Here is a 26,794-nt window from a genome sequence, read left to right on the forward strand (position 1 = left end):
CTTTTTTTTTTGCACCCCTCTCTTCTTCTTTCCTCTCATGTGTGACACAAACAAACGTTTTTTATTTAATTTACTTAAATCTGAGTAATAAACTATAAAGAGGCAAATGAATGAATTTAAACAACCACAGGACATGAATATAAATGAACACCACAGACAGGAGGCAGAGATAACACACAGGGTTCCCACGGGTGCTTGAATCCTTGAAAATGCTTGAATTTCAATCAAGTGTTTTCAAGGTTGTGAAAATGCTTGAATTTTTTGGGTGAAGTTGCTTGAAAATGCTTGAAATTTGTCTATTTGTCACTGTTATTGCGCTATGGTAGTTACACAATACACCGCTCACAAGCTGAGAATACAAGCCAATTCACAATTAGTTAAAATAAAAACGTCAATCGACCACCATATGAAAAAATGCTAATTAGACCCATATTATTTGCCTAACAGTGGCACCGCTGCGCCCTGACCATCATGGCAAACACAACTAGTAGGCTACCTATTTAAGGTGCTGGAAAAATGGAAAACTGGTGCTTGAAGGTGCTTGAAAAGTGCTTGAATTGTTCATGAAAAAAGGTGTGGACCCTGATAAAAATGCTGTCCAGTTATACTCTGAGGTTTAAAATCTTAGATGTAATTTAGCTTTTAATGAACCCTGGAAAGTTTGATAACACCTGTGGATTCTCTGACATTAGATATTAGTACTGCAGAGCACACATTACTAATCGATACAGATTGGAATCTTATCTTTTTCACACACAGAACACACTGCATCCAGTATTGTCATTATTTAAATAAATGTGAGGATTTCAATGCTTTACTTAAACAGAGTTTCATACATGGTAGCATTAGTACGTCTACAATGTAGTGGTAGCATATCTTTCAGACTTTGCCACTGTCTTTCCTTGGATGTCTTTTAGCTGTATTATTGTTTATATTTTATTTTATATATTTTTTACATCTTTTATTTATATTTTAAATTTCCAATGTTATTTTTTGCCTGTATGTCCTGTACATATGGCCTAGCATTAATAAGAAAGTTGACTTGACTTGAAACTAGTAGTGTTAATATACTTGAAAACTTGAAGAGGACAAACGAAGAAGAATTTTTTCCCCATCGTCACTTCCTACCAAGACTCTCGCGCGGTCACGTGACGTGGCGTTAGCTCGCGGACTCTGTATGTTTGTCGTTAGCGCTAACGGTTTTAGCAAAATGCTAAACTCGCTTTTTCCGTCGGTTTGTCGTGTCGTGACCCCGCAGCCCGCCGCGCGGACACCGGAGACCGGGTTTTACCGTCGAATTCTGACCGTTAGAAAAAAAAAAAAAAAAAAAAAACACGCGAGCCACAGGCCTCGCTGCGCGTCACGTGACCAACATGCGGCTGAGCCGTTTGATTAAAAAAAAAAAAAAAAAAAAAAAAGAAAGATGGCGTGAGCGCGGCGGAGCGAAGAGGACAACAAACCTGCCCCCCTCCTCCTCCCGCTCCTCACGAGAGCTGCTCAGCCCGTCCGCGAGCCGCCGGAGCCGCGAGCCGGCCAGTTGAAACTTTAACAAGTAAGTTTAGATTTTTTAAACACCTAAAAAACACACACACACAACTTACATCCACGGTAAGTGTTTTAAAAAAACGTTTAATTTGACGCGAGCGCTTTTTCGTTTGCCGCCTCGTTGCTAACGTTAGCTAGCGCGCGAGCGAGCGAGCGATGACACAGTTGAAGGGAGCGCGTGAGAGCAGCCGTTAACAACAACAAGAGCTCGTGCGGCTGCCGTTGGATTTTAAATTTAAAGGTTGTAGCGAAGTGAGGACAGCAACGGGAAGCTGGCTGCGTTTTGGTAAACTCGAAGCTAACGGCGACGTTATCGAGGAGCGAGCGGCACTGACGTAACGAGCTAGGCTTTATCTTTTAAAGACAACAAAACGTTTTAATGTTGGTTACATGTTTGAGGAGATTGATACATGCGTGTTAACATGTGCGGGAGAGACAGACACAGAGAGAGAGAGAGAGCAGCGGCGGTTAGAAGCTAAAGTGACATTTGCGGGAGGTCTCCGTGGTTACCGTGAACACCGTTCACACGGACCGTGTTCGCGTTAGTTAGCTCCTGTTTTCGCGTCACTTCCAACTCGTCGTGTGAATGTGAAAGTGTCTCCGTTAGCCGCTTTCGGTTAGCAGCATAAAAGGCTAAAGCTGTGTCACCCTGCTGCCACAACCAGGCCAGCTAACACACAGGCTGCTGCTGCTGCTGGTGTGTGTGTGTGAGTAAACCAGGTCCGTTTAAACACCCGAGCTCTGCTGTGTTTTAATAATAATACTAATTATTGTTATTATAGCTGTGTGGGTGATTATGAAGCTAAGCTGAGCTAACGAGGAGTCAGGGGGCGAAGCTAGCGTTGAGTCAGACGGAGGTGGGGGGACAGGAAGTGGGGCATCGCAAACACGTGTCTTGTTTTGGGTCACTTTGGAACAAGTCTCGGAGCTGATCTGGTGTGTAGACATTGCTGTGACCTCTGCTTGTTGTCTCATTAGTCTTTATTTAAAGTGTGTGTTGCCTTTTGGTGTCATTCAGTCTTTTTTTTTCTGTGACAAGGTGAAGCTTTAAATAGTCTGCGACTGAGTGGAATAACTTCACCTCTGTGTGTGTTTTTTTTAAATGACATGACTCAAGTTTAGCTTTAGTTATTTATTTTACTTAAGCTGTGTTTTTTAATTCAGCATGTTTGACTCTGCGTGCAGCACGTGTGCTATACAAACACATGCGGGGTCTGATTGTGATTTTAAGTCCATGCGTTCCTTTACGAACACATGACCGTGCCGGTTTTTCCTCTGTAAGCATGGACATTTAAACTAAACTATGATTTATCATTATGGATGTGTTTGTGTCTGTTTGGTAATATTCACTCAGAGTAAAGTGCATGCAGCGTAACAGGATATTAACTCGTCGTGCACTGAGTCGTGAGAAAGTTTAGAGTTTGGTGAAAGGACGAGATCTTTTAAACTTCCACTCGAGTCTGTGTGAGGTTAACAGATAATGTTTCACGTCACGTTTACCCTAAAGCAGATGATGTGTCGACGTTTCTTCACTTTAGATTCACACTGTGAAAGTATTAATCAGGAAAATGTACTTCAAATATTAAGAGCTAAATATTCTGGGCAGTAATTCTGTTTTTCATGGATTAATCTGCTGAATATTTTCTCTGTTAACTCATTGAATTGGTTTGTAAAAATGGTGATAGAAGTGAAACCCTTAAAATTATTAAAATGAAAAGCAGCAACATGTGAAGATGGAACCATGAAATAATCAAAACCGTTTCCTTTTAATTATTTAATTAATCAATGAGTCATCTCAGCTGCAATAATCTTAATTTGCAAAGAAACTAAAATAACTGCAGTAAAGTCAAATCTATGGAGAAGAGTGAAGTACCTCAAATACTACTGCTCCAATGTCACATAACCTCGTTAAATTAGCTCCATTTGATATTTAATTGTCCTACATGTGTTTTAATAATCGCGCTCAGTTTATCATACGTCAGTCATAGTTAATCCTGTAACCTCAAAAACATCCTACATAGTCTAAATATATATTTCGAAGTTTAAATACACGCGGTGCTTTAACGTGCCGACATGATCTGAACCTGTAGGTCTTAACGTTTGACAGGCCGGGCGTGTGTGATCAGTTATTGGCTCATTAAACTCACGGTTTGATCTTTAAACGTTGTTCCTGTTTGTGAACAAACACCGTCGGCGCTAACAGAAGGACTTCTTCTTGTGTTTGTCTTGCAGATGGATCCTGGACAGGATTTACTTCTCGCTGCCCTGAGCGAGAGCGGCATTTGCCCGAACGACATCGGCTTCTTTGATGTTGATTCTCAGGATGTTGCACAGCCCTCTACAACCCAGCAAGTAAGACCTGTCTTTAGTTTTTAGAAGTGAGTAATTAATGTTTTCCTAATGTGATGCTAACGTTGTGCTTTCTGCTCCTCCTCCAGTCTATCTCCATCAGTGCCCTGGATGTTGGCGTGGGGACTCCAGAGTCGGTGGATGTTGTTCGAACCGAGCCTCCAGCTCCGGTCCCTATAGTTACTATCAGGGTGAGATTACAGAACATGAAGTTCCCTTAATGAATTATTGAAGCCTCCCTGTGATGTATTAAAGTCCACTCTGCCTCCGCCCAGCAGCACAAACCTCAGCCATCAACCACCACGTTTGTCTTAAATCAGCTGAACCAGTTGCCGTCACTTGGAACCGCTGTGACCAAACAATCAGCCACGAACAACATCAAACACACCATCACCGTCACCAAGGTGGTCCACGTCGCCAATTCAGGCCTGCGAGGTTCTTCGACCCCCTCCTCCACCAGTATTCCTCCGTCAGCGTCCACAGTCGTGCCTTCTAACAGAGATCAGGTACGTCTGCCTCCTTCACGCTCGACATCTTCAAAGAGAAACGTTTCTTTCGGTTGCACTCACCGTGCTTTTTGTTCTTTGTAGCAGATTCAGTTGAAAGACCTCCTTCGGACCGGCAATGTGAAGAGCACCGGTCTGAAGGGAAACAGTCTGATGGAGCTCATGAAGCTGAAACCTCCACCTGACATCACCACACCTGTGGCAACAGCAACAGCCACAGGTAAGTTATCGTTTAATGAGACGTCAATGTCTCTACAGTTTGATGAATACTGAGGGTTTAATCAGCTTCAGGAGTCGTATAAAATATTTAATAAGATTATATGATGTATAGATTTCATATGAAGTCCAGAGAATCAAAATAAAGAGATAAAAGCTGCAGAGATTTTTATATTAGTACGGAGCATCCGCAACTTTCCATCTGTAGCCAGAGCAAAAACCAGTTTCCCTCTCTTCAAAAGAGGAAAACGACAAAGGAGATCATTGTTACAAAATATGAGAAAATAATGGTCACATCAAATCGACGAGGTGTTATTTGGAGTTTAAGGGAAGTTGCTGCAGCTTCAGACGAGACAAAAACAAACCCGAGATCCGACAGTCGTCAGAATACCTGGAAATGAACGTTTGAGGAAGCTGAACAGTTTCGGTAACTCTTCTGGTCTCTGTTTGGTGTCTGTCGGCGTTTCAGGTGAAATGAACAATGGAATAAAGAGGGAGGTGTTGGGCAAAGACCCCCCCAGGATCTGGATCAATGACTTTAAAATGCAGAACTTCTCTCACTCTCTGGTAAGTGTGATAACAAGTTGAACGCTGCTATTTTAAACATGAAAAGCAGAAGAACGTTGTGAGGAGTCTGATTACGTCGACGTTTCTACAGAAACCTCCGGGGATGAAGGAGGAAGACGAGCCTGAGGAGGAAGAGGAAGATGAGCTGGGTCACGCAGAAACGTATGCAGAGTACATGCCGATGAAACGTGAGTGTGAATGTTCAGTGGTTATCACGCAGATATAACGAGTGTTCATTGTGGAATCTGCTGACCGTCTCCTCGTCAACACAGTGAAGGTCGGTCTGCGGCATCCCGACCCCGTGGTGGAGACCAGCTCCCTGTCCAGCGTCAATCCTCCGGACGTTTGGTACAGACTGTCCATCCCAGAAGAAGTCATCGATCGAGGCTGCCTGTCCGCTCTGCAGCTGGAAGCCATCACGTACGCAGCTCAGGTGAGTTTGTTTGTTTACATTAAAAACTATAAAATACTATTTTAAAATTCAACTTTTAATATCATGATTTCACAGTTTGTCCTGTGTTATTCTGCATATGTATTTAGAATTTTCTAGGTTGTTTTTTCACTGATTTTATTTATTTTTTTCTCTTTGAATAAAATTATTATAATTGTCTAAAACGTCTGAGGTTTTCGTTGACTGAAGCTAAAAGACATTTCATGCTGAGGCGTCGGAGTTTGTGTCTCGTTTGGTTTTAATGATGTGTTTCCTGTCCCGACGTTCAACAGCAACACGAGACGTTCCTCCCGAGCGGCGATCGAGCCGCCTATCTGATCGGTGATGGAGCTGGTGTGGGGAAAGGCCGGACGATCGCCGGGGTCATCTATGAGAATTACCTTTTAGGCAGGAAGAGATCGCTCTGGTAAATACCACACAACCTTTTTTATATATATATATATATATATATATATATTTATTTATTTATTTATTTACCTTTCAAATAAATGTCAGGCTCATGGAATCATCTCTACTTTTCAGGTTTAGTGTCTCAAATGACTTAAAGTACGACGCTGAAAGGGATTTAAGGGACATCGGAGCCAAAAACATCCAGGTCCACGCACTGAACAAGGTGAGATACTTTGTTACAGTGACAAGTGTTCATGATGTCGACGTGTGTCTCATTTCCTCTTTATTTTATTCTCAGTTCAAATATGGCAAAATCTCCTCCAAACACAACGGGAGCGTGAAGAAAGGCGTGATATTCGCCACCTACTCTTCCCTGATAGGAGAGAGCCAATCAGGAGGGAAGTACAAGACCAGGTTTCAGCAGCTTCTCCACTGGTGTGGGGAGGACTTCGACGGAGTCGTATCCTTTTAAAGAGTCAACAACGTTGTTACTGTAGTCCTTAAGTGATCAGTGTCCAGTTGTAGAGGGGGATAGATTTATCATGTCCAGTTGTTGGTCTTGTTGAGGTCTTCAGGAGGTTTGTGAAGGTAGAGAGGAACGAGGAACAACGGACGAGAAAGGTTTGGATTGTTCTGAGCGTACGGGTGGCAGAGCCAGGCGGCATTCGTTGGACGAGGTAACATTTCTGTATTTAGAGATGTGCTGACTTTCCTTGACCAAGATTTCTTCAGATCGTCTATGACGAGTGTCACAAAGCCAAAAATGTTTGTCCGATCGGATCGTCCAAACCGACAAAAACCGGGCTTGCAGTGTTGGAGCTGCAGAATAAACTCCCCAAGGCTCGGGTTGTGTATGCAAGTGCTACAGGTGAGTACAAACAACCATGAATGCAGATTTAATGCAAACTCAGGTGACGCTGCAGCTGTCATTTCTGAAAACTTTATTCTCTACGCAGGTGCCTCTGAACCGCGAAACATGGCCTACATGAACCGTCTGGGGATCTGGGGCCATAAAACGCCCTTCAGAGAATTTGGCAACTTCATCCAGGCTGTTGAGCGCAGGTGAGCTTTTCTGTTCACAGGTGACGGCAACAAAAGAAAAAGTGTCCTGACGTGTGTTTAACCTTTTTTCTCCCGGCATATTTCAGAGGTGTTGGCGCCATGGAGATAGTCGCCATGGACATGAAGCTGAGGGGGATGTACATCGCGAGGCAGCTGAGTTTCACAGGTGTGACCTTCAAGATCGAGGAGGTTCCCCTGACTCAGAAATACATCCACATGTACAACAAATCAGTGAGGCTGGTAAGCATGCGAAACAGAAGAATCATCGAATCTTTGATTCGTGTTGCTGTTTCTTAATTTCACTCTCCTGCTTCTCTCAGTGGGTGAGCGCTCGTGAGAAGTTCCAGCAGGCGGCGAACCTGATGGACGCAGAGCAGCGCATGAAGAAGTCCATGTGGGGCCAGTTCTGGTCTGCTCACCAGAGGTTCTTCAAATACCTCTGCATCGCCTCCAAAGTCAGACGAGTGGTCCAGCTGGCCAGAGAGGAGGTCCAGAACGGGAAGGTGAGGCTGACTCCTGAAATAAAACAGAACTCACGGAGGGAGAGCCATCGAATCATGAAAAACATGAACAAATGAAGCGACAGTTAGGGTTGCAAAATTAATAAAGGCCGGGAAGACTTCACTCCATAAGAGAAGCTTTTAAAAGACGACAGGCTGGGATTTCTCGCCTACATAAGCCAAAAATATTCCCACCAAAACAAAGATTATTACTTTTCTAGACAAAAGCAGCTCAGCGCTTTCCTCGTCTCTAAAGTTCTGTACATAACTGTAGTTTGCTCAGTCGTATCCTCCGTGTCTCTCTCCTCTGCAGTGTGTGGTGATCGGTCTTCAGTCCACCGGAGAAGCAAGAACACTCGAGGCGCTGGAGGAGGGAGGAGGAGAGCTCAACGACTTTGTATCGACGGCAAAGTACGGACTGACTAAAGATGACTTCTGTCACACGATACAAACACGACAGTGTTCATGTGTCGCTATAATGAAATGTTTTTGTACCGTAGAGGTGTGCTGCAGTCCCTGATCGAGAAGCACTTTCCAGCTCCTGACAGACAGAAGCTTTACAGCCTGTTGGGGATCGACCTCTCGGCCAAGAAGACGCCCTCTCCGAGCGAAACGGCAGCACAGCCTGAACAGAAGGGCAAGAAGAGGAAAGGTAATGAGCAACGTGTAGCTACAGCTGATTAAAACTCAGATTCTGTGACAGATTTAGACTCATCCTCTGATCGTCTCTTCAGGTTCAGAAGTCAAAAAGCAGCAGCAGCAGAAGAAGAAACCTCGCAAGCACGGCGGTCTGTCCGGTACCAGCTCGGAGGAGAGCCAGTCGGAGGAGTCGGACAAAGACTCCGGCAAAGAGGACGACAGCGATGACAGCTTCAAATCCGTCAGCTCGGCCGACGAAGACGACGACTTCAACCCGTTCAGAGACGAGTCCGATGACGACGGGGAAGATGGTGAGACTTGTGAGCCGAGTTGAGACGTTTCATATCCGGTTCAGTGCTCACAGTAAAACCTGTCACGTCTTCCTTTGCCTCAGATCCGTGGCTGATCAGGAAGGAACCAAGGAAAGGCAAAGAGAAGAAGAAAAAGAAGAAGAGAAAGAAGAGCATCGATCCAGACTCCATTCAAAGTGCCTTGTTAGCCTCCGGGTTGGGCTCCACCAGGCCTGCTTTCACTGCCTCCGTGAACACGCCCAGCACACCTGCCACAGGTAAGCAAGTCACCACACGGCAAAGCATGAAACCACACCACTCCGATTTTAGAGGATTACTGAATTTCGTGTTTTTGCTTGTCGATGAAGTCAAAGCAGAGAGTCAGGACAGCTGCATAACGAGTCAGGACGCAGTGGAACATGCCCAGAAAATGAAGCGAGACCTGCTGGAAAAACTCGAAGAGCTCGCCGAGGATTTACCTCCCAACACTCTGGACGAGCTCATCGACGAGCTGGGCGGACCCGACAACGTGGCCGAGGTATCCAAACATATGTCTTTTTTGAAGATTTGTTGTAGTTTATGGCTCAATATTTGTATCTTAACTCACTCTGCTGTGCTTCAGATGACAGGCCGCAAAGGTCGAGTGGTCAGTAACGACGACGGTAGCATCACCTACGAGTCTCGATCCGAGCTGGACGTCCCGGTGGAAATCCTCAATCTCACAGAGAAGCAGAGGTTCATGGACGGAGAGAAGGTAAACACAGCGTTACCGTGGAAGAGAGGACGAATGTGAGGCTCTGTTGTCTTTTTAGTTTTGGTCCATTTCATATTCAAGAAGTTGAACTGACACCTGACGTCCTCCTCTCCTCCACTTCCTCAGGCATTTTGCTCTGTAATGTTACATAGACACAGAGGTCACCGCGTTCACTCAGGTTTTACTGCCAAAATTCGCTGAGTACGACACGAGCTTTAACACATCTGTTGGGCTTCTTTTCATTTCCTGATAAATCAGAGGAATATGTCGCTGTATCGCTCAGATCACGCACAGTTCACGTCCAGACGATGGCTTTAAAAGCTCGACTTCAAGCTAAAATCACAGAGCTACTCTCTTTATTTACGTGGTTGGTCTGCAACAAACGAACAGCACCTGAGTCCGCTTTGCAGCTTTTCTGCTGATCTCAAGTCCAGTTGTTAAATAAAACAAAATGAAATTAAAAAAAAAAAACTGCATGTTTGTATGTGAGAAGTAATAATGCTTATCTTTCTTTTCAAACCAGAACATCGCCATCATCTCGGAAGCTGCCAGCTCGGGTATTTCCCTGCAGGCCGACCGTCGGGTGAAGAACCAGCGGCGGAGAGTCCACATGACGCTGGAGCTGCCGTGGAGTGCAGACAGAGCTATACAGCAGTTCGGTCAGTACATGTTAACCCTCTTACCCTCCAGATGTTCAAAGTGTAGCTGAAAAGACACAAAAATAATATGTATGTATGTTCTTGTTGGTCACAGGGAGAACTCACAGGTCGAACCAGGTCACGGCTCCAGAATACGTCTTCCTCATATCAGAGCTCGCAGGAGAGCAGAGATTCGCATCCATTGTCGCCAAAAGACTCGAAAGCCTGGTGAGAAGTTACTGAAAACATGAACGTTTGTTTTCCGCAGACGCAGAGTTCATTTGCACAGCTCCGGTTCTAGCACCGCCTCCGCTCCTCATCAGTTTTCATCACTGTAAACCTCCTCTTGTCAAACACAAACACTCCCCTGCTGCTCTGAGCTCACAGTTGTTGAACTTGTTTGTTTGAGCTGTGTTAAATCTCCGTCACAGGGCGCTCTCACTCACGGAGACAGACGAGCGACAGAAACCAGAGACCTCAGCCGGTTCAACTTCGACAACAAAGTAAGTACACAAAGAGTTTGTCTTCTTCACGCGGTCTTCTCTGTTTGTCAGTGACTCACTCACGTCCATCTCTGCTGCAGTACGGCAGAAACGCTCTGGAGATCGTGATGAAGTCGATCGTGAAGCTCGACTCTCCGTTAGTTTCTCCACCCTCCGATTTTAAAGGAGATTTCTTCAAAGGTGCGACTCGTATTGCATTACCGTATTGATTCCTGTGTTTCTTCTCTGCTTCAATCGATGGCTGTGTCTCTGAGTAATAACCGTTTCTCCCGTGTAGAAATTCAAAGTGGACTAATAGGCGTGGGACTCATAAATGTGGAGGACAGATCTGGCACGCTGTCGCTGGACAAAGGTCATTTTAAACTTCTCAAAGCAAAAACACTGAAACCGTTCTCTGTTGAATGTACGCAGAGTCTAACGCACACTTCATGTTTTCATGTCACTGCTGCAGACTACAACAACATCGGGAAGTTCCTGAACCGGATTCTGGGCATGGAGGTCCAGCAACAAAACGCCTTGTTCCAGTACTTCTCAGACACGTTAGGAGCAGTTATTCAGGAAGCGAAGAAGAACGGCAGATATGACATGGGCATTCTGGGTAAGACAAGGCATTTGTTCAATAATTCAAAGAGCTTTCCTCCATGAGAAAATCATTCGGATCTAATCATCCGTCTGCTCTGAAGGTTTGGCTCTTGATGTTGGTATAAATCTCTCTCTGTCCTCTCATTAGATCTGGGCTCTGGTGATGAGAAGGTGAAGAAGGTGGACTGCAGGAAGTTCCTAACACCGGGCTACACCACGTCTGGACACGTGGAGCTCTTCACCGTACGTTCATACGTGTTACATGTTGACCTTAAGGATGTGCTTAGATCACAGCGACATCACCTGACTGTATCTGTGTGCGTTCACAGGTGAGCGTGGAGAGGGGAATGTCCTGGGAGGAGGCGACGCATGCTTGGGCGGAACAGAACGGAGCAGATGATGGTTTCTATGTGCAGGTACGGGAAGATCAACAGTGTCTAGAAAGACTTGTTAGTATGAGCTGTATCCAAAGTACTGTCTGCAAAGTTTTAATTGAGTCAGTCGATTCTTAATGTACAGGTAATGCTGAGTACTCTCAGATACAAATACATGATGTAACTGTATTCATCATATTTCTGTTTTTTTGATCTTCAGATGAGGAACAACAAGAAAACAGCCATTATGGTCAAAGAGGTGAACACCAAGAAGAGACTCTTCCTAGTTTACAGGCCGAACACGGGCAAACAGCTCAAACTGGAGACGTACGCAGACATCAAGAAGAAGTTTAAAAAGGTAACGCGCTGTTCTTTCATCAACTGTTCCCATGAGAACGTTTCATGATTTTATTTGGTGATTCTCTTTCTTCTTCTCGTCGTCAGGTTTTGTCTGAAGACGCCAAGCAGCACTGGACCGACCAGTACAAGTCGTCAGCACAGATCTGCTCTCATGCATACTGGTACGTTCACGTTACATCTCATGTTACTATAAAACCAACAAAGTCAAGGGTCAAAGGTCAACAGCACAAGACGTCCGTCCACCCTAAAAGTTGCCGTCTGTGTTGCTCTGTCTTCAGGCGGGGGAACTGTAAGAAAGCGTCGGTGGGTCTTCAGTGTGAGGTCGGCCTTCGGTGCAGGACGTACTTCGTTCTGTGCGGCTCGGTGCTCAGCGTGTGGACCGAGGTGGAGGAGGTCCTCAGTCCGGTCAGCGGAACCAACGTAAAGGTGCAGATCGTCCGCCTCAGAACGGAAGACGGACAGAGGATAGTCGGTAAGATGAAGAGCTGCTTTACAGGAACACTTCGACATTTTGGGGAATATTTTAACTTTCTTCTTGATTCCATCCATCGGTCACTGTCCAACAACAAAAACTCTGATCGGATTCTTGAATGTTTTCTCTAATGTTCATTATAAAGAATCTAAACGTGACGTCAGACCTGCAGCAAACAGGGAAACTCATCGCATAAACAAAAAACATTAAAATCCATCAGTTTTATGAAGCGAGTCCAAGTTGTATTAATTTAATAAATGAAACAGTTAGAAGTTCTGAATAATTAAAACTGGTTTTACACCCTTCATACTAGACTTGGTGAACTCACCTTGAACCTCGTTGGGTTCGTCTTCCATCACAGTCTGTTCCAGGTTTTCTTTTTTCTCTCATTTGAACCTTCACCATGTGATCTGGCTCCAGTCGAACCTCGTGGCCCGGCCGTCGCGGCCTTATGGCCAAATTCCATCACGGATGCCGGAGCTAATCGTTCTAGTCAAACACAGAAACGGCAGAGAGAATCCAGTGGATTTTCAAAATAAAACCCCCCAATGCAAACAGCCAAAAGTGAAACAGTTTAACTACGTAGCATATTTTAAATATTTAGAAGCACATAAACCAGAACAATGACCAAATCTGAACAAATGAATAAAGTCTGGCTGCAGAACACTGAACTCTGAAACTCCTGGTAGAGTTTGAGTCACATGGAGGACGAAGCTAAACAGCCAGGCCGTGACGGAGACGTGCCCTGCGGCGTCCTGGTGTTACCTTCTGGTTTGGGTTGTGATCTTCCGTTATCTGTTGTAGAAAACGTCAGTCTTTCTTCAGATGGTCTTTATGTCTCCGTCATTTGTTTTTAGACGTACAGATGTCGTGCCTGCTGTCTTTGTCCCCCTGAATGAGTGAAGTTCTCCACAGACTGAAGTGAACATCGACATCTGTCTGTTTAAACCGCACAAAGACTGCACACAGAGCCGCTAAAGCTCACTAATTAACTTGTTATATCTTGTTAATTAGCGAGCTTCAGGCGTTGTATCTTCTGTGGTTTAATCCCTGCAGGAGCTGAAGTGTAAAAATGATAAGTTCTGGATTTTTACAGCCGTTAAAGTCGGATCAGTCTTCTCTGACTCTCCTCTCTAATTCCCCAAAGTGTCGAAGCCTTTCCTTTTTAAATACGTGCCATGAGTTTGGACATGTTTGGTCTCACGGGCTCGTTTCTTTTGTGTCTTCCACAGGACTCATCATTCCAGCGAACTGCGTGTCCGCATTAATTAACAAGCTCTCCACATCGGACCAGTGCCAGCAGCTGGCTGTGCAGGAGCAGCAGAAGCGGCAGCAGCTCCACCCCCAAAGCCTCAGCCACGCTCCCAACACATAGCTCGAGGCGGACCAACGCGCTTCACGGGCGTAGATCACATCTCCACCCTCCCGATCCGACGGGAATCTCTCTATCTCTGCACTGCAGGCTCCAGGACCGCTGCCCTCCACCTCCCCCCCCGTCTTCGTTACGCACCCTCACGTCTCCCCGGGAACACGTCTGCGAGGGTCGGCGGTGTCGCACCAAGCTGTGATGATTCTCAGACGTAAAGCGTCGGTTGTACAGAGAAAAAGATTTCAGGGTTTTGTTTTTGTTTTGTTTTTTTTCTTTTCATCTCCCGTTTTCACCTAGAGAGATTTGACGGGTGATGTTTCTTCCTCTGACATTCAGAGCGAAAAGATTTGTGACGTATCGATCGAGACGGAGTCGAAAAATCCACCCCGACAGCGACGTGAGTTATCCACTCCACACCTCACCTTAAAGCGGGTTTAGCCCAGACGGCCTGGTATGAAGCAAAGACTCTTTAACTTGGTTCAGACCAAAGGTGGATGAGACAGTCTGAAAGTCTGAGAACTACCTGGAAGAAGAAAAAAAAAAGGGCATTTAATGCTACAAAAACTACAATCTGATATTAATATATGACGAGAACTATCATTACTCAGCACTAATGTAAAGACCGAGACAGTCCAACAGGAACGCTGATGTGTGCTAACTTTGTTTCTTTGTGTCGCGTCGTCCTTCTTTTGTTTTGCACATCAAACTGATCAAAGTTCCTTTTTTTTAGTTTCACTTTTGGTTCCTCGTGTTTGTGACGTTAAAGGATCGATTCACGTTTTTTTTTTTTTTTTTTTTTTTTCTTCCACAAGTCTGTCTTGAAAACGTTGAAACGGGTTTTTCTCGTTTCTTCCTGTTCAAACTGGGCCCCTGAAGATCAGAAGTGAAAACACATTCACAGAAACGCTGATTTGACGTGACCCGATTCTGAAAATACTGAGACTTCAGCAGCAAATTAGACGAATGAACTGAAAATCTTTGAGTCGTTTTAGTGTGAAATTCTCTTTCTGTTCCTCTGAAGTGCACAGAGAGCTGAAGCCTTGTTTACTTCAAATAAACTTTTTTTTTTTTTTTTGATAACCGGTTTGAACAGGACGGATGATTACAGCAAGTTAAACCAGTTCCAGTCTCTCGAGACCGACTTTAAAGCTGTGAACTGATCCTTTAACAGACGGACTGTAACAGGAGTTTGTCGAACGTGCCTTTGTATCAGCACAGAAATGTACGGGCACACTGGTCTGAGTGTCAGCTGGTTTCTATTTAAAATGTTTCCCCAAAGATAAATATTGAAACAGAGAAAAAAGAAATTGAGGAATGAGTTTTGGTTGTTTTCAACAAAGCAGACTGTGTTCAACTTTAAGTCCCTTTATTTAACATTTCTAAGCAGACATAAGGACAGTTTGAGCAGTCATAACTCCTCCTGTGACGACTTGTTTCACTGTGTTGTCATTAATTATGTTCATACAGCAGCATAGAGTCGTTATGGACAAATTCCCCCGGGCACGGTCAATGTTTCAAACACCAGAAACGTCCACGTCAGTCTGCACAGAGCAGCTCGAGCTAAGAGGAAGCCAAATGGCACAAAGAATCTGGTCGATTTTTCAAAATAAAACACTTCCAATTATTAAAACAGCCGTTTAGATTTGATATTTACATATTTAGAAGCACCTAAACCATGAAACCATTCAGATCTGAGCAAGTTAACAAAGTCTGGCCGACAAGATGCTCCTGACGTGCCCGGTGGAGTTTTTCAAACGTTTCTTAAACGTTCATAAACGGCTTCTAAATGTTAAACAGGTTTACAGTCTGTCTTCTGTTTGTAAGTCGAGCAGTTAACGCTTCAGTTTGAAAAACCACCTTTGGTCTGAGTCCGACGACGTGCACGGAGAGGAAACATTCAGAAACATTCAGAGAAATGTGAAACGCGTGTCCGTGACAAAGACCATCACTTTTCTTCTTTTCTGTTTTTAATAATAATAAAAAAAGGATTTCTGCTCAGGGGTTAAACTCGTACAAAGACCCTCTTTGAAAAACAAAACAAAGAAAATCTTTAGAGTTTTACAAAAAGTATCCGACATGCATGACCACGACTTCTTCTTATACCTCTCTATCAGTGACGTCGCTCTGTGGCTCTGCTGTATTTCCAGCTTCACTCTTCACGTTTCCCACACGTGTCTCTGCTTTCCTGTGATTTAAAAGTGGACGATGGCGTCTTCGTCCTCCTTCCTTCCTTCCTTCCTTCACTTCTCTTACCGCGTTGTATCCTCGATCTGCACTGGAAGGGACCGACCAAAGCCCGGACACACCTTTAACCTGTGGATCAGTCCGTGTGCGTCCTCTTCTGTCCTCGACCGAAGCATTTAAAGACAAACAGGAAGACGTCTTTGTATCATGCCGATGTGCGTTTTGTACACTTTGTAAAAGGATCCAAACTCTTCACGCGGCACATCTCGGCTCGGACGTCTTCTTCTCTCTGACACATCTTTGAACTTGAATGTTATCGAAGCCGACAGCTCCTGTTTTTTTTATTTGGTCTGTTGAGAGGTCGTGTACGCAGTCCGGGCTGCTCGCCTTGTTGGGTTTTTGTTTAGTTTTTTTGTTCTCGCAGCAGGTCGGCTCCTCTGAAGTCGAAACACTTGAAGGACTTTGTTTTTTTTTTTTTTCCTTTTAATCGTTGCACGAGTTGCACTACTGACAGTTGTACAAATATTCAACATGACCTGTACATGAATGAGTGCAATGCTCAATAAAGCTTGGTATACTTCTACTTTGTGTTGTTCATGAGTGTTTACTGTCGACAGCGTTTCTTTGTCTGGTCACAAACCAGAAGTTGGATTCAGTATTCAGATCGTTTACTGAAGAAGAAGAAGTAGGAAAAAAAGCTGTACTGCACTGACAATACTTGAGTTAAAGAAAATCTGCATGTGAAAGTGCTCAGAGCAGAACAATGACTCCTGTGAGTGTTGAAGTTTCAGGTTTGTCACATGAAGGTGAACACGAGGTCGACAGAACAATGAAGAACAGCTCGGCTCAGCATGACGAGCCCTGAACATGGAAGATCATGACGAGCTGAAGACGAGAAATACAATAAACGTTTAACTAGTTTAACTATCATTACATAAATCACTGCTCGCTACTTTTTATACTTTAAGATTTTGAACGCTTGTAGTGGAGTATTTTCACAGTACAGTGTGTATTAGTACTTCTAAATACTAAATCCCATCCTAAAATACATCTGCCACCTTTTTTTGTTAATTTTATAACTAAACTCAATAAAATACATGTATGTTTCTTCATTATTCACATTAAACGTGTAGTTTTAGTATTGTTTATATTGAAAAATATGATTAAAAATACAAACTTATGAAACTTTCTTTGTTGTTTTGTTACTTTTACTTCAATAAAAACACAAAATATGTTTTCCACCACTGTTTTTTTGTTGTTGTTGCCAATATTATAATTAAACTTAATTAAATACATGTATTTTCCTTCTTTATTCACATTTAAAATGTAGTTTTAGTATTGTTTATATTGTCTGAGCTAGCTTTCTTTTTTTGTTTTGGTACTTTTCAATAAAAAAACACTAAATGCGTCTTCTACCACAGTTATCTTGTTAACTGTGTAATTAAATTTAATAAAATACATGTATTTTTGCTTCTTTATTCACATTAAAAGTGTAAAAATGTGATTAAAAATACAAACTTATGAAGCTTTCTTTGTTGTTTTGCTACTTTTACTTAAAGAAAAAACACTAAATGTGTCTTTAACCACAGTTATCTTGTTAATTGTGTAACTAAACTTCATTAAATACATGTATTTTCCTTCTTTATTCACATTAAAAGTGTAAAAATCTGATTAAAATACAAACTTATGAAGCTTTCCTTGTGTTTTTGGTACTTTTCAATAAAAAAACACTAAATGTGTTTTCTACCACAGTTATCTTGTTAATTGTGTAACTAAACATAATTAAATATATGTATTTTTCTTCTTTATTCACATTAAAAGTGTTCAAACATTTACTAAACACATCTTTAAGGCAGTCACTCTTTCAAAATACATCTTCTACCACTGTTTTTTGCCAATTTTATAACTAAATTTAATAGAATACATGCATTTTTGCTTCTTTATTCACATTTAAAGTGTAAAAATGTGATTAAAAATACAAACTTATGAAGCTTTCTTTGTTGTTTTGCTACTTTTACTTCAAGAAAAAACACTAAATGCGTCTTTTACCACAGTTATCTTGTTAATTGTGTAACTAAACTTAATTAAATACATGTATTTTCCTTCTTTATTCACATTTAAGGTGTAGTTTTAGTATTGTTTATATTGTCTGAGCTGGCTTTCTTTGTTGTTTTGGTACTTTTCAATAAAAAAACACAAAATGCATCTTTAACCACAGTTATCTTGTTAATTGTGTAACTAAACTTAATTAAATACATGTATTTTCCTTGTTTATTCACATTTAAAGTGTAGTTTTAGTATTGTCTATATTGTCTGAGCTGGCTTTCTTTGTTGTTTTGGTACTTTTACTTCAAGAAAATACACAAAATGCGAGTAACTGTAACTAAACTTCATTAAATACATGTATTTTCCTTCTTTATTCACATTTAAAGTGTAAAAATGTGATTGAAAATACAAACTTATGAAGCTTTCTTTGTTGTTTTGCTACTTTTACTTCAAGAAAAAACACAAAATGTGAGTAACTGTAGCTAAACTTCATTAAATACATATATTTTCTTTCTTTATTCACATTAAAAGTGTAAAAATCTGATTAAAAATACAAACTTATGAAGCTTTCTTTGTTGTTTTGCTACTTTTACTTCAAGAAAAAACACTAAATGCATCTTATACCGCAGTTATCTTGTTAATTGTGTAACTAAACTTAATTAAATACATGTATTTTCCTTCTTTATTCACATTAAAAGTGTTCAAACATTTACTAAACATATCTTTAAGGCAGTGCAGCACTGTTTTTTTGCCAATTTTATAACTAAATTTAATAAAATACATGTTTTTTTCCTTCTTTATTCACATTAAAAGTGTAAAAATCTGATTAAAAATACAAACTCATGAAGCTTTCTTTGTTGTTTTGCTACTTTTACTTCAATAAAAAACACTAAATGCATCTTTAACCACAGTTATCTTGTTAATTGTGTAACTAAACTTCATTAAATACATGTATTTTCCTTCTTTATTCACATTTAAAGTGTCGTTTTAGTATTGTTTATATTGTCTGAGCTGACTTATGAAGCTTTCTTTGTTGTTTTGGTACTTTTCAATAAAAAAAAACACTAAATGCGTCTTTAACCACAGTTATCTTGTTAATTGTGTAACTAAACTTCATTAAATACATGTATTTTCCTTCTTTATTCACATTAAAAGTGTAGTTTTAATATTGTCTATATTGTCTGAGCTGGCTTTCTTTGTTGTTTTGCTACTTTTACTTCAAGAAAAAACACAAAATGTGAGTAACTGTAACTAAACTTCATTAAATACATGTATTTTCCTTCTTTATTCACATTCAAAGTGTCCCTGTTGTGTTGGGGGTCCATCCTAGGGGGGGCCAGGATTGGTCCGGACCTTGTGGCTGTGTGTCCAACCATGTGTGCCGTGTGTGTGGGGGGTCTGATGGGGGGAGGTAAAGTGACTCCTGCCGGTCTTCTTTGAATGGAAGAGGAGCCACATGGATGTAAAATAAGAGCATCTGTTCTTTGTTAATGTAAAAAAAAAAAAAAAATCTACAATGGATGCGCCCCCACAGACAAAGACAGGTATCAGTGAAAACAAAAAATATATATTTTTAATTTTTTTTTTTTTTAATTATAATTTATTTTTTAAAAAAAATGTGATTAAATTTAAAAACACACACGGAGTCGTGTGGTGGTGTTAACTTTTTTTTTTTTTAATTATAATTTACTTTTTAAAAAACATGTGATTAAATTTAAAAACACACACGGAGTCGTGTGGTGGTGTTAACTTTTTTTTTTTTTAATTTTTTTTTTTTTCAATTTCGGCTTTTAAATGTGTCGTTAAACGTTAAAAAAACACTTTCTAAACGTTTGGAAAGTGTTTTTTTTTTTTTTTAAAGTCGACTTTTTAAAAATGTGTTTTTTTTAACACAACAACATTGTGTCGATTTTTTCCGCCGTACGGCGGAAAAAATCGACACAATGTTGTTGTGTTAAGCGATTATTTGCGTTAATGTGCGTTAACGTGTGTGTGTTGATAACCCCGCAATGGATAGTAGCAGAGAAAAGAAAAGCACAGTGGTGGGTGTCAATATAAAGTGACGGCCATATTTGCCGGTGCCGCTGTTGTAAACAAAAAGTGAGAGACAGACGCTTCACTGAATTTCGGGTCATTTTTATTTCTTTAATTTACAATGTCTCTGGGAATGTCTTATAAACCCAATGTCCATCAGCACATTCCGGGAACTTCTGGGAACCAGGGTAAGGAGAAAAAACCGGCCGGGATCAAAGTATCCGTCCGTTAAATCGAGTGTTAAATTCGGGGTCTCGGAGAATACCTGGAGAAAGACCGCGACTGTAGTTTTTGTCCGGTTATATATATAGGGTCAGATCCTGGGAGCTAGGCTAATTCATATCCGCCATTATTACTAATGTAAAAAAAAAAAAAAAAAAAAAAAAAAAAAAAAAGAGCGGCGGTAAAACGAGCTGGACGACAAAGCGAAGCGGTTCCGAAAGATGTGGTTTCACACCCGCGCGTCCCGGGACCCGCCCGGGGGGTTTTACGGTGCCGTTGACGGCGGTGACAGAAAATGTATCACTTGGTTGGTGTGTGTGTCTTCTTGAGCCAGCCTTGTTCCGTTTCCTCCTCCATGATGCTCCTCGGTCGGAGCTGCTGCTGCTCGCTGATTGATCTGCTCCGAGCCTTTTCTTTTTTTTTTTATGGCTCTTCGAGGACCTCTAACGGAGGAGCGGGAATATTACAGCCGAACAAAGCGGCAGGGGAGCGGCGTGAAGGGGGAGGGAGGACCAGGCCACGACCACCGGGGCTCCAGGAGCTTTTTAAAAAAGACAGATTTAAACGGTTAACATATGTTAAAGTTAATACTATATGTTCAAGTTAACATATACTACAGTAAATATATGTTAAAGTTAACATATACTACAGTAAATATATGTTAAAGTTAATATATACACAGTAAACATATGTTAAAGTTAACCTATACTACTGTAAACATATGTTAAAGTTAACCTATACTACAGTAAATATATGTTCAAGTTAAGATGTACTAACATATACGTTAATGTTAACATATACTACAGTGAACACAGTAAAGTTAATATATACTACAGTAAACATATGTTCAAGTTAACATATTCTACAGTAAATATATGTTAAAGTTAACCTATACTACAGTAAATATATGTTAAAGTTAACCTATACTACAGTAAACACAGTAAAGTTAATATATACTACAGTAAACATATGTTCAAGTTAACCTATACTACAGTAAACATATGTTCAAGTTAACCTATACTACAGTAAATATATGTTAAAGTTAACTTATACTACAGTAAATATATGTTAAAGTTAACTTATACTACAGTAAACATATGTTAAAGTTAACCTATACTAATAAACACTTTTTCAGCTTTCAACTGTAAAGTTAAAACACTCTAAATACTTTGACAGGATGAAAACAACAGACAAAGAAAATATGAATTCATTAAGTGAAACGTCTGTTTCTCTGTTTTCTCGTTGGAGTTTTACATGTTGGTCACAAACAGAACAAACTATTTGAAGACGTCCTGACATTTTCTTGTCTAAACGATGAAAATGTTGTTAGTTTTCAGCTCTAACTGTAAATGTGTTTTGTTTTTTGTTTTTTGTTTTGTGCTCTAAAGTCTCGACTGACGCCGTCTTGTGTTTTGTGAACAGTTGGAAACCTCCAGTCTCCCTCGGCGGCAGCTAACCTGGCCACGTTGCAGTCCTACAGGCCGCTTCTGAGCGACTATGGACCGCCGTCTCTGGGATTCTCACAGGTGAACATCATGAACCTGACGGAGACTCAACACACAGTTCAGTTTATTTCTACTTTTAGACCTGAGTACTGCTGGGAAGCGCTCCACACTACTATTATTCAATAAATGAGTTTAAATGATGTTAATTTGCATCGTTTACTTGTGTTTTCTCATCGTCTCATCTCCTCACTGTGTAAAACACAGTGTGATGTGTGTGTTTAATCTATTTTATCTCAAACTTCAGGGCTCCTCCGGCAGCCAAGTGCCTCAGAACAAATATGCAGAGCTGCTGGCCATCATCGAAGAGCTCGGAAAGGAGATCAGGCCCACGTACGCCGGAAGCAAGAGCGCGATGGAGAGACTGAAAAGAGGTGACGGGAACAATTCAAGTGCAGATCATATCGTGTAGTTATGAGTGATTGAAAGTTTGTTCATCATCATAATTGTGTCTCTCTTCGCAGGTATAATCCACGCCAGAGGGTTGGTACGCGAATGCTTGGCCGAGACGGAGAGGAACGCGAGGTCCTAGCTACGAACACGCACACACATTCCTCCCTGCAAGAAGAACTAACAGCGTGTGTCCCATGAGAAAAAAAAACAACAACAAAAAAAAACAAACTTGCATGGCATTTCCTTCGAGAAGAGGAAGTAAATGAACAAAGGATGGGAAAGAAAAGCGAGCTCCTAGAGAGAGAGAGAGAGAGAGAGAGAGAGAGAGAGAAACACAATAAGACGATTCATGAGTGGCTTCAGGAGGATCATTTCAATCATGTGTGGGTTATTGGAGAGGAACATCATGTGTTTTTACGCCCCACTTTTGGGATCTTAGTTTTGACTTAACATATTTAAAAAAAAAACGTTGATTTTCTGCATGCGAGCGGGCCCGTGGGTTAAACTGTAGACAGTGCATGGCTTGTACATGGAGGGGCGGGTGGGGGTGGGTGGTGTAGTCGGAGGTTTTTTTTGATAGTATTTGGTCTGATTTTCAGACTCCTGTAACACACATGACTGAGTGAGCGAGGGACAGAGATGTGCCAAATGCGTCGGTTCATTCGTGTTGAGGTTGGTTTTGGTATAAACGACAAAAAAAAGAAAAAAAGGAAAATGCTGTTACTTGCATCTTTGTATGTATTTATTACTCAGTGTAATAAATTGTATTTTCAATATAGTTGTCACTGTGTGATTCACTGCGTTTTAGACTTTAATGATCCCACAGCAGCTCGTGTACGCAAGGTCGATGAGACGTTATTCATAAATCATAAATCTATAGAAGAATACATATAGGTACATTTTAACGTATATTTACCGTAGTATAGGTTAACTTTAACATATATTTACTGTAGTATAGGTACATTTTAATGTATATTTACTGTAGTATAGGTTAACTTTAACATGTTTACTGTAGTATAGGTTAACTTTAACATGTTTACTGTAGTATAGGTTAACTTTAACATGTTTACTGTAGTATAGGTTAACTTTAACATGTTTACTGTAGTATAAGTTAACTTTAACATATATTTACTGTAGTATAGGTTAACTTTAACATCTTTACTGTGGTATAGGTTAACTTTAACATATATTTACTGTAGTATAGGTTAACTTTAACATATATTTACTGTAGTATAGGTTAACTTTAACATATGTTTACTGTAGTATAGGTTAACTTTAACATATTTACTGTAGTACAGGTTAACTTTAACATATATTTACTGTAGTATAGGTTAACTTTAACATATATTTACTGTAGTATAGGTTAACTTTAACATATTTACTGTAGTATAGGTTAACTTTAACATATATTTACTGTAGTATAGGTTAACTTTAACATATATTTACTGTAGTATAGGTTAACTTTAACATATATTTACTGTAGTATAGGTTAACTTTAACATATATTTACTGTAGTATAGGTTAACTTTAACATATATTTACTGTAGTATAGGTTAACTTTAACATATATTTACTGTAGTATAGGTTAACTTTAACATATATTTACTGTAGTATAGGTTAACTTTAACATATATTTACTGTAGTATAGGTTAACTTTAACATGTTTACTGTAGTATATGTTAACTTTAACATATATTTACCGCAGTATAGGTTAACTTTAACATGTTTACTGTAGTATAGGTTAACTTTAACATATATTTACTGTAGTATAGGTACATTTTAATGTATATTTACTGTAGTATAGGTTAACTTTAACATGTTTACTGTAGTATAGGTTAACTTTAACATATATTTACTGTAGTATAGGTTAACTTTAACATATATTTACTGTAGTATATGTTAACTTTAATATATATTTACTGTAGTATAGGTACATTTTAACATATATTTACTGTAGTATAGCTTAACTTTAACATGTATTTACTGTAGTATAGCTTAACTTTAACATATATTTACTGTAGTATAGGTTAACTGTAACATGTTTACTGTAGTATAGGTTAACTTTAACATGTATTTACTGTAGTATAGTTTAACTTTTTGACATCATGCTGATGTTAAAGAGTCTGACAGGAATGAAGGAGCTGTGGTAGTGCTCCTTCCTACATGGTTTGAGTAGCAGCAGCGTTGTAGTACTGCTTGGTCTTGGAAACCAGCCTCAAGACAACTTTTTAAAGGCCTCGGTCTCATCTTGGTCTCGGACAAAGACTGGTTAAGACACAACTCTGGGATATCACTGTGCATTTTCTGATTTATATAGCCAGATCTTCTGGAATCAAAGAGTTCATCTGCAAAACAATGTAAAAAAAACCCACAGTGGTTTGTAAATAATGTTTAATGAGAGAGTTTTGATGAATATTAGCTGCCTAAATATGCTACATACTGACTGGTCTTGGTCTTGACTTCTCAGTCCTTCAGAAAGCTAACTTAGAAGATGCAAAAGAAAAAACAGATAAATGTGTTGAAATATCTATTTTATGCAGCTCCAATCACAGAAGATGTAGAAAAAACAGAAAATATACATACGTGACAAACTAGAAACAAACATGTTTCCCTCATTTTTGCTTAAAAATGACTGAAACAATTCATCATTTTCAAAAATAGCTGCACAAGATAATACACAGAGGGCAGGAGGTGATGGAACAAGCCCCAAACAGATTTATCTGCCCAAGTACAGTAGATGTTCCACTACACAGATGTTCTTGAGGGTCTAAAGTGCTGTCTACAGGAAGGGACAGAGCAGATTCAGCAGCTGGATGTTGCAGATGTTTTATCAGCGGGCTGTAAGTGCAATCTTCTTTGCAGACATCTGTCGGCTGGCTTTGACTCTGGAGCTCCTGGAGCTGGTTGTAGAGACTACATGACCTCCTGATGAAGCAACAGAGCAGATTCGGTCAGAAACTGATGACTACAGGAAGTTATTCCAAGCACAACCACTTTATAATGAGCCCGCTCTGTGCAGAGAGACTGTTAAAGTTGATATTTGGACATGTCAGACAAGATGAATTAATATTATCACATGTAAAATAAGAGATGTGATTAATAAAATGACTTAAATTAGTCCAACATGTGATATAAACTTGTATAAAAACAATATAAACTGTGAGAATCTGAGATTTTCATCCATGTCAGCTTTTTTTTTTATATGCACAGATGTGTACGCCGACAGCCAATGAAATCAAAGAGTGAGAAGCGAGTGACCAATCACAGCTCCGTGATTTCGTACGCGGCTCGACCAATGGCGTGGCGGCCTGTGAGCGTCTAACGGCAGCAGCAGCAGATCACTGCAGTGCAGCAGCCAACCAGCAACCAGCAACCAGCAACCAGCTAGCCAGCAACTTGTCTCAGCAATATGGACGAGATGATGAAACAAGTCAACGGGTAAGGTTTAATAATTACCTGCGTCACTCAGGTCCGTTAATCGGTGTGTGTGTGTGTGTGTGCGCGTGTGTGATTTATTCCCGCCCTCCGCGCGCGCTGTGATACACCAACTTAGCCCTAACTTAGCTTAGCCGACGAGCTAACTAGTCCCATTGCCTGTCACTGGTAGTTGTAGTTAGCACGTTAGCTCGGTAACTTACTGACTGACCCAGCCTCCAGCCTCCCGCCGCCGGGTTTAACGGGCAACTTCACCCGGTGTGCCCGGTGTGCCCGCCCGCAGCATCCCGACCGACTGACAGCGGAGCTAAAGCGGCTAACTCATGTAGCTGTTGCTTTGATTAACTGCTGCTGCGTGGCTAATGCTAATATATACATATTTATATATGTGTATATGTGTGTGTGTGTATATGTGTGTGTTGTTGTGCTCAGGTGTCAAAGTTAATCAGGTAGATGTTGAGTTCAGACACAGGAAGCAGGTCAGGACACAGAGGAGGCGTTTACACCTGAGCTTGTTTATGTTTGGATATATTATATATATTTAATATAGTATTTATAACATGTAGAGAAGGCAAGGTACAAGTTAATTGTATTAGTATTTATAGCATATACTGGGGTTCCCACGGGTGCTTGATTCCTGAAAATGCGTGAATTTCAATTCATGTTTTCAGGTTGGAAATGCTTGAAATTTGTGTGATGTCTATGGGTCACTGTAATTGCGTATGGTAGTTACACAATCACACCGCGCACAAGCTGAGAATACAAGCAATTCAACAATTAGTCAAAAATCAAAACAGTCAATCTACCACCATATGAAAATAATGCTAATTAGACCCATATTATTATGCCATACACTGGCACCGCTGCGCTTCCCATGACCATCATGGCAAACACAACTAGTAGGCTACCTATTTAAGGTGCGGGAAAAATGGAAAAACTGGTGCTTGAAGGTGCTTGAAAATGCTTGAAATTTTGTTCATGAAAAAGGTTTGGGAACCCTTAATATAGTAGATTTTTGATAACAAGGTAGAAGTCAAGTATTTAGTTATGTAATTTATGCCATATACCATGATATGGGATTCAAGTGAAGTACTACTTCTAGCTTTAGCTATCTATCTATCTATCTATATTTAATATAGTATTTAGAACATGTATATCTTGATATGTCAAGTCATTTTATACTATAGACCACAGATGATATGGGATCAATAAAGATCTAATCCACCATACATCATAGTTGCATATATACACACATGTGTACATATTGCAGTTATTTATGTATGCACACTTGCACAGGCAAAATATATGTAGATAAATATAGCTTATAGATGTAATTATTTTTATTGAATGCTATTATGTATACGTTATAAACGATAACATCCACCATCATCATGCGCCACGGCAACCTTAA

The 26,794-nt window shown here is 40.6% G+C and overlaps 3 protein-coding genes across 12 annotated transcripts in view; all 3 read left to right on the top strand.

Annotated features, from left to right (window-relative positions):
• Positions 1-1,108: 1,108 nt before the first annotated feature.
• sbno1 (strawberry notch homolog 1 (Drosophila)) lies at positions 1,109-16,334 on the top strand. Of its 7 annotated transcripts, none has more exons than XM_010755976.3 (33): positions 1,109-1,552; positions 3,778-3,897; positions 3,984-4,085; positions 4,170-4,400; positions 4,485-4,620; positions 5,086-5,183; positions 5,275-5,371; positions 5,456-5,616; positions 5,907-6,040; positions 6,157-6,247; positions 6,323-6,484; positions 6,757-6,892; positions 6,981-7,086; positions 7,173-7,326; positions 7,407-7,589; positions 7,900-7,997; positions 8,087-8,238; positions 8,321-8,536; positions 8,620-8,793; positions 8,884-9,053; positions 9,138-9,269; positions 9,793-9,928; positions 10,023-10,135; positions 10,339-10,410; positions 10,491-10,590; positions 10,688-10,762; positions 10,862-11,008; positions 11,141-11,235; positions 11,322-11,408; positions 11,587-11,724; positions 11,811-11,887; positions 12,005-12,198; positions 13,431-16,334. In XM_010755976.3, exons 2-33 carry the CDS (start codon positions 3,778-3,780, stop codon positions 13,571-13,573), a joined length of 4,230 nt encoding a protein of 1,409 aa, XP_010754278.2. In that variant the 5' UTR covers positions 1,109-1,552; the 3' UTR covers positions 13,574-16,334. The 7 variants fall into 7 exon arrangements, with proteins under 7 accessions (XP_010754278.2, XP_027137844.1, XP_019134248.1 ...); XM_027282043.1 differs by having other exon boundaries at positions 4,488-4,620; XM_019278703.2 differs by having other exon boundaries at positions 4,173-4,400.
• A 2,888-nt stretch (positions 16,335-19,222) lies between these two features.
• On the top strand, positions 19,223-22,657 carry cdk2ap1 (cyclin dependent kinase 2 associated protein 1). 4 transcript variants are annotated; one of them, XM_027281937.1, is made up of 4 exons: positions 19,223-19,341; positions 21,476-21,615; positions 21,803-21,929; positions 22,020-22,657. In XM_027281937.1, exons 1-4 carry the CDS (start codon positions 19,314-19,316, stop codon positions 22,085-22,087), a joined length of 363 nt encoding a protein of 120 aa, XP_027137738.1. In that variant the 5' UTR covers positions 19,223-19,313; the 3' UTR covers positions 22,088-22,657. The 4 variants fall into 4 exon arrangements, with proteins under 4 accessions (XP_027137738.1, XP_027137739.1, XP_019134233.1 ...); XM_027281938.1 differs by having other exon boundaries at positions 19,227-19,341; positions 21,476-21,579; XM_019278688.2 differs by lacking the exon at positions 19,223-19,341 and adding an exon at positions 19,846-20,019.
• Positions 22,658-25,235: 2,578 nt separating this feature from the next.
• The window catches only part of mphosph9 (M-phase phosphoprotein 9), a 38,989-nt gene continuing 37,430 nt past the window's right edge, over positions 25,236-26,794 (top strand). The window contains exon 1 of the mRNA XM_027281989.1: positions 25,236-25,386. The gene's annotated coding sequence lies outside the window, so the exon portion shown is untranslated. The remainder of the gene's footprint in view (positions 25,387-26,794) is intronic.

The sequence above is a fragment of the Larimichthys crocea genome, chromosome IX, assembly GCF_000972845.2.
Source record: "Larimichthys crocea isolate SSNF chromosome IX, L_crocea_2.0, whole genome shotgun sequence".
NCBI classification, from domain to species: domain Eukaryota; kingdom Metazoa; phylum Chordata; class Actinopteri; family Sciaenidae; genus Larimichthys; species Larimichthys crocea.

Bases quoted from the DNA above. Each gene is read 5' to 3' on its own strand.
- sbno1 (XM_010755976.3), top strand. From the start codon at position 3,778: ATGGATCCTGGACAGGATTTACTTCTCGCTGCCCTGAGCGAGAGCGGC. The intron at 10,136-10,338 runs GTGAGAAGTTAC...TCTCCGTCACAG, and splicing joins CCAAAAGACTCGAAAGCCTG to GGCGCTCTCACTCACGGAGA. The intron at 11,409-11,586 runs GTACGGGAAGAT...TTTGATCTTCAG, and splicing joins ATGATGGTTTCTATGTGCAG to ATGAGGAACAACAAGAAAAC.
- cdk2ap1 (XM_019278688.2), top strand. From the start codon at position 19,953: ATGTCTCTGGGAATGTCTTATAAACCCAATGTCCATCAGCACATTCCG. The intron at 20,020-21,475 runs GTAAGGAGAAAA...TTTTGTGAACAG, and splicing joins GGGAACTTCTGGGAACCAGG to TTGGAAACCTCCAGTCTCCC. The intron at 21,930-22,019 runs GTGACGGGAACA...CTCTCTTCGCAG, and splicing joins GATGGAGAGACTGAAAAGAG to GTATAATCCACGCCAGAGGG.